This window comes from Aedes aegypti, chromosome 2, assembly GCF_002204515.2.
Source record: "Aedes aegypti strain LVP_AGWG chromosome 2, AaegL5.0 Primary Assembly, whole genome shotgun sequence".
NCBI lineage: Eukaryota > Metazoa > Arthropoda > Insecta > Diptera > Culicidae > Aedes > Aedes aegypti.
The window spans coordinates 187,017,479-187,033,325 of NC_035108.1; the positions used below are offsets into that span (position 1 = coordinate 187,017,479).

Here is a 15,847-nt window from a genome sequence, read left to right on the forward strand (position 1 = left end):
ACGCCATTCTTTATGACTCTACTTTATCTATTTCAAAGCCATACAAATGTTGTTTGTACGATTTTTTCAATTATTAACTAAATTTGCCAGATTTCAAGATAAAAAGCATAACCCAAATAGTTTGTCTTTATTGATATAAGAAAACCAACAACGAGGAATAATCAAGTAATTTTTAATGAAAATTATAACTAGATATTGCTTGACAATTTGTATATTTTGTTAATCTTCTTTTCTCTCCCTTCACTTTTTAAAATTGTAAATTTTGAATTGGATAACATCGTGATACATTGAATAAAGCTTTCTTAAACAAACCTAAACTATTTTTATTAGTTCAATTGATGAAATTAACTGTAATTGGGATCGCAAATCACGATATCATTCAAAATAAACTTTCTGAGTGTTTTTAAACTAGACATACCGCTGGCTGTCGAAACCACTCAAAAGTTAACACGGGATAAACAAAACTGTGTCTACCTACATGTATTTCCGGTTCCAGATACGTTCCGATCATAGGCAGCATCAAAATCTGTATCGCAATATTTTTCCTCTTCCCTTTTCCCGTCATTTCGTCAGGCGTTCCTCCGAACAGCATACAGCCAATTTTCAAGATGTTTGTGCACAAATCTATGAACCGCGCACTCGAGTCAAAATGGGATCCGTTCCAACAATCGTCGCCAATGTAACAAAGTGAAAATACATCTTCCGTCTTCAGAGTGATGAATTACAATGTTTTATTCTGAACCTTCCTGTCACAATTCTCAAGCATGGCCTACTCTAATCTAATCCATTAGCACAATACTACAATTTTATTTTTACATTTCCAGCTGTAAACTTGATTTTCATGGTAATAATAGAAAAAGTAATACAATTTAGCCTTCATGAAACTGGAAACCAAAATTATGTAACTTAAACAGGAAATATCAACTTCTGAATTCCATTTTTTTCGCTTAGGAGGAAAAATAAAAAACAATGATATGCTCCGTATTTTCCAAGATGGAGTGTCGGCATTTGTGACAAAATTCTACGAGGGGAGAAGGGGGTGATAAAAATGCTACGTCATTTATGACGGTCCCCAAGAAGGATTTAAAAAGAAATAATTTCTTTTTCTTTTCTTCATCCTTACTTGTCTGCTTCTTCTTCTTTATGGCATTACATCTCAACTAAGAAAGAGCTTTCTTCTCAGCCTACTGTTCTTATAAACACTTTCACAGTTATCATCTGAGAGCTTTTTTGCCAAGGTACATTTTTTCACGGAATAAATGTTGGATTATGTTTGCAAAGTTTAAGTTTTGCAAACTTAAATGAATATTTACGGTTTCCTTCCTGTGCTTTGAATTGTCAAAATTTATTTAGTAAAATGATTGTAGTAGTTTTTCGTCTAAAGTAATCACTACCAACTTCGTCTGGGATGCTCTAATCGTCATCCTAGGAGAGCGTCACCTTCACCGTTTAGCTCTGCGTTAGATCACGAATAGGCTAGCACTTAAGGACATATCCCCATGAGTACCAAAATGGCCTCTAATATGGCACCTTACTTCCCCCTTCGCTTTCCGCTCCCTCCTGCCACACTTCTCTCAGTGTTTTGGAGAGCGATCACAAAAAATGATTATTTGAAGTTACTAACCGTATTGTAGAGCGGTGGTTTCTTAACTGAAAGCAATCCATAATATGTTTTTCACAAATCATCAGTTTTTGAATGCAAATACGTAGTTATTGCTGTGATTTGTGTTATAAAATACCACGCACTTCCGAATCACTTCTTCTTCACGCACCGAGATATTGTTTGCTGGCTTTTCGGTGCCCGTTCTAAAATTCACTTTTAATCGTATTTCTACTCACCGTAGCAATTCAAAAATCTAATGCGATACTTGAAACACTTTGATTATTCACGCACGATGCTCCTGGGAGCAATAAATCACTTATATTAGTCAATTTGTGCTCGAAAACAGCACCGGAACGCAAATTCACTGAGCCAACATTGTTTATGATTCGGATGCGCCGCTCTCACTGATTGGAAGTGATGCCAGTTTTTATGTTTGCAATTAGAATGGTTTGGATATTCATACACTTGCTACAACCACGTATTTTACAATTTCATAATACTCAAAATGTGTACAATGTCACAAGTGTTGCAAAACATGTTTATGCGTGAGAAAAACAATGTACGACGCAATTTAACAGCAAAAATGAATATAAGATATTATACAGTACAATTGACTGTAGAATTCAAATGCATACTGATGGCAACTTTCTCCGTCCGTGAGAAGCGAGAGAAGAGAGGAGAGAACTGCCAAAAATAGTAAACAACACACGCATGGTGTGAAAAATGCTTATAATTTTGGTCAAAAAACATTTTTTGCACTACCAAATGAAATAAATTGTGATTTTGAGTTTTTATGAAGTTGTTGATGAATTCATATTGACAATAATACCTTAGTATGAAACGTGTGCAAGTAACACTACCTACATAATTTTATTGGTGGAGGCACGTGGAGGTATACATGAAACATGATGATTTATTTTTGGCCGACGCACATAACATTGTGCTCCGCCTTGTTGGGTGGCTCGAGAGGGTGCTTTAGCGGGTGGCTCGAGTGGGTGGCAACATTATGTTTACGTGCTCAATGAACCTTCACCTTAAACTGAATTTAAGTTTTTATTTTTTTATTAAGTAAAACAATATTGATAAGTTCATCAAAAACACCAAAGTGTACATACTGCAGAACAAGCATCACCAAATTAGAACTTTTTGGTAAGAATCCATTTTGTAAAGTTTTATGAATAAAGTGTATGGCAGTTGGTATAAGCTCTTAATCAACTTTTACACCTAGTTATTGTATCAGCTACCTCTTTGTTATCCATACTGCACATAAAAAAGCACTTTTGTGATCAGAAATATTTTAATATTTTTTCTCCATTTAAGTTTTCGCCTGGATGAAAAGCTATGCTAGAAATGCGCACAGTCATCAACCATCATCATCGCGAAAACTGACGCCAATGATTGAAAAATCCCAGGTCTCCTGTCACTTGACCAGGCTTCGTAAAATGGCTTATAGATTGTTAAGGATTGTTGGACCTCTTCCCCTACCCTTGGAACAGAACCTAATAAATGGCTGTTGCTATAATCTGTGCAATGCACAATGGACCGAATCGACAATTTATCCGGAAAAAAGTGTTTTCTCTGTTCTCGCCGATTTTAGACGTTCGATGTCTTCAGAGAAGTTATTCGTAATTGAGTTTTGCATCTTTTAAGAAAAAAGTTGAATAGGGTGGTCCTTATTTAGGTTAAAATTTTGACTCAAACTTTTTTGTTTGATGAAATTTGTGGCTGCGCTCCTCTGCAAACTTTTAGAAAATGTTATTTTGAACAACTTTGTCGAAGGCACTTTTGATCTAACTCTTCATTTGAGCTAAGTAAATTAATTTTGAAAGTTTTAACTTAGGGTGGACCCAAAAAATCAGTTATTTTGATCTAACTTTTTTATTTTCAGTTTTACGTGAATGTGGTGTTCAGAAGAGTTGCAGAAGAAGTAAAGATACACATTTTTGCTGAACATCGCAAGTTTGTAATTCTTGTGACGTTGAAGTTATGAGCAAATTTAAGTGAAAAACTATGAAATCTTTGGATGCTCATAACTCATGGAGTTGGTTCGATATTTTTTTTCTTTTAATGGCATTAGAAAGGCCATACAATAGGCAACTTTTGATGCAAAAGCTGTGAGGACGTAATTTTTGTAAATTGAGAAAATTCACTTCAAAAATACACTTAAAAAACTCGAAATTCGCTTGTAACTTACAAGATTTTAAAGTTAACGGCGTGCTGTCTTCAGCAAAGTTGTAGAATTTCACTAGATCTACAACTTTTTCATATTGAACTTTATGGAGAAATGTGAAACAAAAATATGTAGAACTTATAATACATTTTACTATTGATTAATACAAAATAATTCAAGTAGTAGCAACTTAATTGTACTTTTATTCTATCAATAATTTTCTAAGCCTGCACAGCTTTTGGTAACTTTGGATTCTTCAATAACGTTAGGTTATTCCACCATTTCCACAGTTCTGTACCCCAGGACACTTTGTATGTATTCAGTCACAATAATAGCAGTCACAATGACGAAACATTTAAAGTTTCTTAAGTTTTACATTTTGAATTAACTGATAAAATAATAATGAAACCATAATACCATACGAAGTTTACAACATCAAGTATATGAAAGCGACTACTGATATACTAACTTAATGTTTTATGGTAATAAATATAAGATGATCTACATCTGAATCGTATCATCATTTCTTAATATTTTGTTTCACATTTCTCTAAAAAGTGGTGTATGGGAATGTTGTAGATCTAGTTGAATTCTACAACTTTGCTGAAGACAGTACGCCGTTAACTTCAAAATCTTGTGAGTTACAAACTAAAGAAAATTTTTATCGAACCAACTCCATGAGTTATGGGCATCTAAAGATTTCATAGTTTTTCACTTGAATTTGCTTATAACATCAAAATCACAAGAATAACAAACTTGCAATGTTCAGCAAAAATGCGTATTTTTACTTCCTCTGCAACTCTTCTTAAGACCACATTCACGTAAAACTGAAAATAAAAAAGTTAGATCAAAATAACTAATTTTTTGGGTCCACCCTAAGTTAAAACTTTCAAAATCAATTTACTTAGCTCAAATGAAGAGTTAGATCAAACGTGCCTTCGACAAAGTTGTTCAAAATAACATTTTCTAAAAGTTTGCAGAAGAGCGCAGCCACAAATTTCATTGAACAAAAAAGTTTGAGTCAAAATTTTAACCTAAATAAGGGCCACCCTATTCAACTTATTTCTCAAAAGATGCAAAACTCAATTACAAATAACTTTTCTGAAGACATCGAACGTCTAAAATCGACGAGAACAGAGAAAACACTTTTTTCCGGATAAATTGTCGATTCGGTCCAGTGTGGCAATGCTATCGAGTATGGGAGATAAAATATAATGTACAAAATATGACGAGATCGACAGTCTAAAATCAGTCAAAAATGATATGAACTCGATTAAGTACCTTGCCATTACTGAAACATTGTCGAGTCCGTTCACAGGTATATCGATATATACTGCAGTGCGCATCGTACCTTCGTGCTGTACGTACACGAATTCTCTCTGCTCTTGGAAGTTTTCTTAAAATCTACCTAAAGCAATAAAACAGTACTTTTCAGTGCTACAAAAACAGTACTTTTCATGAGCATAAATAACCGTACAATTCGTAGTTGCTACTCCATGATTGACCAGAGCAATCGAAGTTGCACAGGGATTTAGTGAATGGGGCTTGTGATTAGCTTACCATTCTTCAATGTGCACAAATCGAGAGCTCAAACTTTAGAAGTCCATAACGGCGCCGGTCACGATTTCAGTGCTACAAAAACAGTACTTTTCAGTGCTAAAATTAAAAACGGTACTTTTCAGTGCTACTAAAACAGTACTTTTCAGTACTATTTTTTCTACTATTAAACCCCTTACGATCCTTGTTTGGATCCGTGCCTTCGATTTTTCGTTGGACCCGTTGGCGAAAGCTAGCGGTGGTAATCCTTCTTGGACACCGTCTTGGGAAAAAACCTCTCGAAGGTCACGTCTTCTTTCGTTTATTAACTAAACATGGTTGCAACAACAAACAAACGGAAGAATGAATCTCTGAATTTACAACTTCCTTCCAAAAAAGTGGGAAACTGTCACTAAACGTGGCAAGAATGGAAGAAAGGACGTTTCCCCGGAATGCGAACTTTCTTCCAAGGGTAAAATGAATAATCGTATCGAAATGAGCAATCAGTGCGATGCTCTAGACAAATTTTCCGAACACCAAATCAAAGCAGTCCCTAGCACAGGCTCTTTGATTCAAGTGAGGAAGCAAAGAGTGCCGCCTATCGTGGTCAGTTGTTCCGAATTTGGGGGATTTAGGCAGGAGATCTTGGACTCCATTAGGGGAATCCAGGTTTCCTTCCAAACTGCAAAGAAAGGAGACTGTCGCGTTTTGTCGCAAACTCTTAAAGATCGCGAACTTCTTCTCAAACATCTTGAAGGGAAGAAGCACATTTTTTTTTACTTATGACGACAAAACTGAATGTTTGTTCAAAGTCGTCTTGAAAGGTCTCTCAAGTTACTATAAGTCACCTGAAGAGATCAAAAATGGAATAAATGATTTACTAGGATTTTCCCCAGTCCAAGTAATCATTATGAAAAAGAGAACCCAATCTGGCATTGTTCGGAAAGGGCTTTCTCAAGAATATTATTCAGTTCACTTTAACAAAACAGAACTAAATAATATTAAAGCTTTAGAAAAAGCAAAATTTTTGTTCGATGTCTGTGTGACATGGGAACATTTCCAGAAACCTGGAGGAAATTACCAGAACCCCACTCGATGCCGTCGGTGCCAAAAGTGGGGTCATGGAACAAAAAATTGCCGCATGGATGCTAAATGCATGATTTGCGGAGGATCTTCTCACGCTAAGGACGTCTGTCTAGTGAAGGAAGATATTGATAAGTTCATATGCGCCAAATGGGGAGGGGGGCAATCATAAGTCAAATTTTTGGGCTTGCCCTTCGCGTTGGCGAGTCGTCGAGGCTCGTGCCAGGTAGATGAAAGATAATATCCGTTACGATTTACGGTCGTTTCCGGAATTTCCCTGGTGGAGTATCGAACAATGCTCATTTATTAGTTAACGATCGCTTGATTAAGAATCATAGCCATCAGGAAGATTATAATCATGCTCATTCACAAACTAATTTCAATGCGTCCGGTAGCCGTTCGAATTTTTTAATTTCGAATAGATCTACAGTTATTACTGAAACATATTTAAAACCTGGATTCAAAGTTAAAAAGGTCCTAACTTTTTTGTTTATCGTAATGATCGACTTATGGGAGTAGCAATCATCATTCATAGGCGTATAAAACATCAACTGTTTTCGTCATTTGAAACTAATGTTTTTGAAACTTTAGGTATTTCAGTTGAAACACAACTTGGTAAATATACTTTCATAGCTGCCTATTTGCCTTTTTAATTCTCTGGACAGCAAGTTAATTTGCTCCAAACTGACTTGCGAAAATTGACTCGCAATAAGTCAAAATTTTTTGTCATTGGTGACTTTAATGCCAAACATCGATCATGGAATAATTCGCAAAGTAATTCCAACGGCAGAATTTTATTTGATGAGTGCTCTTCAGGATATTTCTTAATTCAAAACTCTGATAGCCCTACATGTTTTCCCTCTCCTAGAAATCCATCTACGATTGACTTGGTCTTAATCGACTCTAGTCATCTTTGTAGCCAACTGATTACTCATGCTGATTTTGATTCTGATCATGTCCCTGATACATTTCAAATATCCCATGGAGCGATTCTTAATCCTATCAGCTCCACTTTCAATTATTTTCGAGCCGTCTGGAATATATATGAAACGAATATTGACTCTAATCTTGATGTTAACATTTCTTTACCAACTAAACTTGATGTTGACAATGCTCTTGAAACTTTAAAAAATTTCATTGTTGAAGCTAGGAGCATTGGAATTCCAAAATGTGAAGTAAAATTTGAATCAGTGATTATAGACGATGATCTTAAACTCTTGATCCGTCTTAAAAATGAGAAGAGAAGGCAATTTCAACGCACTCGCGATCCAGCAATTAAAATTATTTGGCAGGATTTGCAGAAAGAAATCACGAAACGTTTTGCACAATTAAGAAACAAACATTTTAAAAATAAGATTTCTCAATTGGACCCTGGCTCTAAGCCCTTTTGTTAATTTTCTTAAATTTTTGAAAAAAAAAAAACATCGGAAGCCAATACCGGCATTGAAAGAGGAAAACAAATTATTACTTATTTAATTAATTAATTATTGCAAAAAAGCTCAAAAACTTGCTATGCAGTTTGAAAGTGCGCACAATATTAATTTAGGACTTACTAGTCCAATTGAAAATCGAGTTACTCAGGACTTCGAAAATATTCTCAATCAAGAGAACGTTTTCGAAAATTCCTAGGAGACTGATTTGGAAGAAGTGAGAACTATTATTAAAAAAATCAAAAATATGAAAGCTCCTGGCAATGATGGAATTTTCTACATCCTCATCAAGAAAATTCCAGAAAGTAGTTTATCATTCTTAGTTGTTATATTTAACAAATGTTTTCAATTAGCATATTTTCCTGACAAATGGAAAAATGCTAAGGTTGTACCAATTTTCAAACCAGACAAAAATCCTGCAGTTTGCATTCCTCCATAAGTAAACTTTTTGAAAAGGTCATTTTGAACACATCAACGAAAATTCAATGTTTGCATATGAACAGTTCGGATTCCGTCATGGACATTCGATCATTCATCAACTTTTACGTGTAACAAATTTGATCCGTTCCAGCCAATCTGAAGGCTATTCTACTGGTCTTGCTCTTCTAGACATAGAAAAAGCATTCGACAGTGTTTGGCATGAAGGCTTGATCATAAAATTGAAAAAAACTTCAATTTTCCAACATACATTGTTTGAACAATTCACAGTTATCTGTGAAATCGTACACTTCTGGTTAATCATCAGAACTCCAGGTCTGAAAATTAATGCGTTATATGTTTAGGTTAAGTTAGGTTAAGTATATTAAAAACTTTTTTTTTCTCTTATAAGCAGGTGAAATCAACTCACCTGTAAAAAATCTGAACTGCTACGGCAAATGAAATGTAATATGTTGTTAACAAATTGTAATAAAATCTTAGATTTGTGTCACCAAATTAGGATGATAGTGTTGTCTAATAACACAGAACACCTAGATATAAGAAATAATGAATGTAATGTTTGGAATGATACAAATAAAGAAATTAGAAAAAAAAACTCCAGGTCTGAAAGACTTCCTGCACGAGCTGGTGTTCCTCAAGGCAGCATTTTGGGACCAATATTATACAATAATATAAAATCCCAGAGTTGTCTGTCTGTCAGTAACGCTTGAAATGTTTCATCGAAAAGTTTCGTTGAGCACTACAACAGAAATTTAAGAGCACTACAACGGTAAATTTCAACATTAGAACATTACAATTGCAAATTGTGGAGCACGACAATAGCTCTTTGACAAAATATTCTGGAGTTTTCTGAAACATTGTTCATTCCAAGTCGCACAATATTCTCAAATCCAATATCATTGTCGTCAGTTTAGTAATTGGGTGGTGACTAAACGTGAACAAATCAGCTTCAAGCCAATTGTTATTTGGTCGAACTTGAAACGGGTTGGAGTTGAAAATGTGAAACGGGTTTCTCCAGTTCCAACTCAGGTGACGGTGAAACTTCCTTAAGTTGATGTTGAATGACTCGATATCGACTCATGGATGCAGACTTAAAACAAAATTTTATGCTTACTATAATGATACCTTAAAACAGCTTTCCAAAATATTCCTGTTCTATGGCTCGATATTTCCCTGAGTCGATGGTATTTTCACCACAACTGTAATTTTGAAAAATGGCAATGAGTCCTACCACGCTGCAGCAGCTATTCTGGAGAATATGCTAGAATGTTTGATAAGATTCTACTCTCTAATTCATAGAATCTTCTGGAACTTTTGCAATATTTCACAGCATAAGAAACATTACAATAGCATATAAGGCTATAACTATTTCATAATAGAACACTACAACAGCATATAGGCCACGTGCTCGATGGAGTATAGCCAGAGCATAAATTTAGGCGATTTAGCGGTCATCAGTAACATATCATTTGAAAGATTATACGTAGCTTTTCGCTTCAAAATTTTGTTGGAACGTGGCTAGCCAAGTCGGGTAAGCTAGTTATACAATATTTTCACATCTGACTTACCTGAGTTACCTCAGGGATGTCAAAAATATTTGTTTGCTGATGATACAGGCCTTTCCGCCAAAGGACGAAGCATGCGTGTCATCTGTAGTAGATTGCAAAAGAGTTTGGATATATTTTCTTCATACTTGCAATAATGGAAGATTTCTCCTTCTTCTTCTTCTTTCTGGCATTACGTCCCAACTGGGACAAAGCCTGCTTCTCAGATGTTCTTATGAGCACTTCCACAGTTATTAACTGAGAGCTTTCTTTGCCGATTGACCATTTTGTATATCGTGTGGCAGGTACGAAGATACTCTATGCCCTGGAAATCGAGAAAATTTCCTTTACGAAAAGATCCTCGACCAGCGGGATTCAAACCCACGACCCTCAGCATGGTCATGCTGAATAGCTGCGCGTTTATCGCTACGGCTATCTGGGATTTCTCCTAATGCTTCCAAAACTCAACTAATAATATTCCCACATAAACCAAAAGCTTTTTATTTGAAACTTTCAAGTAGACATCTTGTCTTGTTGAGAGAGGTTCCAATAAATTAGTCAGATGATGCTAGATAAAAACTTAACTTTTAAAAATCACATTGAGGGCATTCAAGCCAAATGTTACATATATGTCAAATGTCTCTATTCCCTTATTAATAGAAAATCAAAACTTTGTCTTTAGAACAAGCTTTTGATATTCAAACAAATTTTCAGGCCAGCCATGTTGTATGCTGTACCAATATGGACTAGCTGTTGTAATACCAGGAAGAAAGCTCTGCAGAGAATTCAAAATAAAATTTTGAAAATGATTCTGAAGCTTTCTCCCTGGTATAGTACCAATGAGTTACATAGAATATCCAATGTTTATACAAAATAATAATAATAATAACAAATAAAAAATTTAATAAAAATCGTTGCAATCTTCTATTGCCACGATTAATGCGTTATATATTTAGGTTAAGTTAGGTTAAGTAAATTGAAAACTTGTTTTTTTTTCTCTTATAAGCAGTTCAAATCAACTCACCTGTAAAAAACCAGAACTGCTACGGCTGTAGCACTGTAATATGTTGCTAACAAAATGTTAATAAAAGCTATAATTTGCTTTACCAAATTAGGATGATAGTGTTGCCTAACACAGAACACCTAGGTATATGTAATGAATGTAATATTTGGAATGATACTAATAAAGAATTAAAAAAAACTGTTATTCAGCTACCAATGTAACCTGGGTAGTAAAGTATGCACTTCGTTAGGCAATAAATTAAGCCGAGAATAGAGAGAGGCGAGTGTAGTGGAAATGTTGACGCGTTTTTACTGTAAAAACAATCATAATATTTGGCTTAATGAACAAATTATGTTGCAATTAAAACACTCCAAAGTGGCGAACTCGTCAAGGGCGAAAAGCCACTCAAATAAAGATAAATAATAATAAAACACTTCAAATTGCTATTATTCACTTTCCTCTCCATTTTTATTTTGGTTTTCATTTGTTTTTGTACATTTCTGCGCAAACAGAATTCTAATTACACTCACAGTCTGTGGGAGTTAACTTTGTTTTTGTTCAAATCATAAATTGTACACTTTTTACAAAAGTAATTCAAGATTATTTCCGATGAGCTAGTTATTGTTGCTGGTTGGTTTGAAGATCCGAGTTATCCGAGTTGTGTCTTACTGCAGGTTGCGAGCCTTAACTTCGGCAACAGCTTGCAGATGTTCGGCCTTAGCCTTGGCGACCTCTGGGGTGTCCTGAACTGGTTCGGGCAGAGCCACTTCGGCAGCTGGCAGAGAACGGGCGATGGCAACTGGAGCAGCAATGTTGGAAGTGGTGTAGTAAGCCGGAACACCATAAGAGTAGGCGTAGATGGGCTGTTGGACAGCACTGTAGTGGACAGCAGCTGGGATCTCAGCGGTCCTCACGGCAACGGTGGCTGGAGCCGACTGGGTGTAGGTCGAATAGGAATAGGATGTTGGAGACTTGATTTCGACGGCGGCTGGAACTGGAGCAGCAGCATAGGTGGTGTATGCAATTGGTTCCTGCTTCAGAGCCAAGGAGGATGTGGAGTATGAGAATCCGGAAGCTGGGGCCAAAGCTATGGCTGGAGCAGCGGCGGCATAGGTGATAGGAGCGACAGCAGCAATTGGCGCAACTGGAGCAGCATCCACGACGACAGATGACTTGTCTTCCTCATCAGCCTGTTCAGCGGCAGCATTGCGAACCTTAGCTTCCTCAACAGCAGCCATGTGTTCAACCTTAGCTTGAGCTACTTCAGGGGTATCCTGAACTGGTTCGGGAGCCATGCGAGTTTCAACTGGAGCAACTGGCAGATTGCTAGCTTCAGCACGGAATCCATTCAAGGCATCAGCAGTGTAGGTAACGGTTTGCAGTTTGTTCTCAGCATCCAGATAGCTGTAAGCTCCACGAGTCACTCCATCAATAGCCTTAGTTTCCGTCTTTGCAGACAGTCCTCCGTTATATCCATATGTGTACTGACCGAGAGCATCCTGGGCGTGGAACTGGCTAGACACTTCCACAGGTGCAGCAGCAATGTAGGTAGTTGCTGGAATAGCACTGTACACTTGCTGCGTCAACAGATGAGGAGCAGCAGTGGCAACGGCCAACAGAGATGACACTACAACGAACAGTTTCATATTTGATATGTTTCGCGCTGCTGGAATACCAGTACTCGCTAATTCGAAGGACTAAACACGATTGATACCTGGAGAACCAAATTACCGAACTATTTATACCCCGATGCCGATTTGCTCCCAGTTTCAATTGCTAGAAGGTTTCTTCTTGGAAGACTTGTTTTCGCATTTCTTCATCGTCGTTCTTATTCTCAACCACCGTACATTGGACACTATCAATTTTAAGCAATGGAACAAAAAATTAAACTTGATACAATAAAAGTTGTCGTTGATCGTTGGTTTCGCATTTTTTCTTCCCTTGCTCTCAACCTGATTTCTTTAGCAGAACAGGACGTATGTGGGGTGGGATCACATAGACATAATATCATATCGGGACTATCCTTATACGACTAAACCGGTTGAAAGCATCAAAGAGAAGAAACGTGAAACAATGGTTTAATAAGCGTTCCTCCCAGCTTCCAACATCCGCGACCTTGCTACATATACACATTTCGTACTGCTGGTAGGTATTTTACCTCCCTGTTTTCTCCCTCTCCCGCCATCCATTACCGGATACCCTTTCCAAAGGATTGAATGCACGAGCACGAGCAGCATGTGCGGGAGACGACCGAGACCCTGACGCGTGAATTGAAGTTCAACTCCACCCTGACCGGCGACGACTTGGCTAAATCCGGTTCTACTCGTGAGTAAGGGATGACTGGCTTTTTTTTATCTTAGGCTTACTTTCATTTGGCAGTCGTGTACTATCTCAATCGTGCGTAACTCGGTAGGAAATCTTGAGCGTCATTTTCTGGGGTGCTAAAAAGCGCGAGAAATTGATTGCTACGAATCTCGTGCGTGCATAATGTTTGCAATCTTGGCTTTAGATGTGGTCAAGTCCGTTTAACATGCAGGAAAGGAAGAAACAAAAGAGTAACTATCCTAATTAACAATTCCGATTCTATTTGGATTTGTTCAATTTTTATGGTGGTTTTATAATAGCACGATCATTTTTTGCAGTTGTATAGTATCTTTTTACAAGTTGAAGTAATCTCCTCCAGTTCATTACCTTCAAACCATCTTCACAAATACTTGAAGTTTGCCCTATAAAACCATTGGTTTTATAAGAATATTTGACCTAGAAGTAAGTTTTACAAGGCTCTCCATAAATTCTTCAATATAGCGCATTGCGCATTGTATTGTGGATTATTTATGCTGATCACAGTAAAACCCAATATATTTACTAAGCCCATTGTTAAATCAATCTTCAAACTCCTTGTTCTCAAACAAAAATCAGAACTCTTTCCTCAATATTGATTCCAATATCCTGAATACCAAGTTGTAGCATTAATTTATAATCATGTTCTTGACGATATTTACATATTCCAACATTGTTTAATAATTTTTATTAAGATTAAATGTAATCTTAAGAGTTCAAAGTAACATAAACGATAAAAAAATGATGTATGAGGAAGGTGAAAAAAGGTACTTTATATTGCCAGTGTAGTCCGTCTCCCACTCAAAATACAAAACAGCACCTTAGTGTTTATTGATTAAAATTCCTTAATCGGTACCAACTTGAAACATTTGTCACTTTATCACATTAAATATTCTTTAAAGTTCAGAAATGATTTCAATCGCGATAGGTACCAAACAAAGTCTAATTGCTAAAAAAACACTTTCCAAACGATTAGTGATTTATTTATTTATTTTTTATTTATTTGAAAACCTACTGAAGCGTGGGCCAGATTAGCTTTATGAGATTATCATCGTGTTTTTATTCTGGTTTTGCAGGATGAATCGATTTATTCTTGAGTTTTATAATTTGTTCTTGTAAAAATTCTGAAGAAAATCATGAAACTAATTTTGTTACTTGGAATTTCAACCTTTAACAGAAGTTATTTTTGCGAATAATTCGTAAGCAAAATGACTAACATTTTCTTGTGGAAATCTTCATTTCTTTCAAACAAAAGCATTGGACAACTCTTAAAGAAGCTCTAATGAAATACCTAGTATACACTTTGGCTAAAGTGATCTAAAACATGTTCCCAAGTAACAATTTCAATAATTTCTAACTGCTAATATTTTTTTAGGTTTTGCACCCATACATTAAATCGTAAGAGATTCAATAAAGCATTTGATATGGCAGAATAAACTTTTTGCAATTTCTCATCATAATAGGCTGATTTACATCACGCCTATCTGTCATAAAACTGCCTACTTTTGTGCACTGAATTATTCAGTGTGGTAATAGTCATAACGCAACGCAATGATTATTACGCAACGCTTTTTCATCACAAAACTGTTTTAAGCTGCGAAATTTATCAAGTCACCTGAAGAGATCAAAAATGGAATAAATTATTTACTTGGATTTTTCCCAGTCCAAAAAATCATTATGAAAGAGAGAACCCAATCTGGCATTCATTGTGCATTGAGGTAACTTTAGCATTAGCATTATCATTAGCATTAAGCATTAAGCATTTCGCACAAATTCGTAGGTGGTACAGTCCTAGACCATTGTATGAAGGTTGCCTCCTTCCCGTCCGTTACCAAAGTCAGAAATTTGGGATTAGCTTCTAACTCTTAGACAAGATTGACGCATCCTCTAATAGTCGAGAACTGTCCTGGCCACGTCCTTGCGAAAGCTGGGGAATGGGAAAGGATGATTGATTGAACACCTACTTAAGAAAGATGCAGAGAACTCTACGATCTCTCATAGGTGTTACGGGATGTTGTGGAATGTTGATGGAAAGGATAGTGCCATAGGACACGTTCGGTAGATGTTCTGGCCGACAAATGTTTAATATTTACTCATTGTGATCATGCGCTGCTGATCAAAACAAACTCATCAAATTCCACGATTAACACACACAAGAGATAAAAAAAATGCAGTCGCGCGAAACAAATTCGATTGCTGGAGCCATTACAGAGCACTATCGAGCAAAACGCAAGCAAATAAAAAGAAGAAAATAAAACTCCACGACTCATCTTCAGATATAAACTTCGAAAAGAAAAAATAAACAATTTAATCACTTTGAAAAACAAGTTTTCACACAACATTTGCACGTGGTATAACACCAGGCATTACAATCTCATCTGATCCAAGAGATCATCTGCGTATGATTCAAAGATATTATCCCTAATCGAAGAGCGCATTGGAATGATTTCATCTTTCCATCTTGATTATCTTGACAGCTCTATGGCGATATGATCAAAGTTCTGTTTCATAACTGATTACTTGAGTTCAGTAACGTAATTTGAGGTTGGTAATTCTGAACTTATCATCTTTTTCTTAGAAATAATAACATTTTGTGACTCCGGAAAAAGCTTATTTTCAGAACGTGGTGCCTACTGATTGATGAGCTATAGATTAATAGTTCAGTGTTCCGAAGAATTTGAAGAACGAAAAAGATTTCAA

The 15,847-nt window shown here is 36.2% G+C and overlaps 1 protein-coding gene across 1 annotated transcript; it reads right to left on the minus strand.

The window, feature by feature from the left end:
• Positions 1 to 11,247: 11,247 nt before the first annotated feature.
• On the minus strand, positions 11,248 to 12,536 carry LOC5574855 (cuticle protein 19.8). The gene has a single exon (XM_001661629.2). It carries the CDS (start codon positions 12,451 to 12,453, stop codon positions 11,473 to 11,475), a length of 981 nt encoding a protein of 326 aa, XP_001661679.1. The 5' UTR covers positions 12,454 to 12,536; the 3' UTR covers positions 11,248 to 11,472.
• Between the last annotated feature and the right edge of the window lie 3,311 nt (positions 12,537 to 15,847).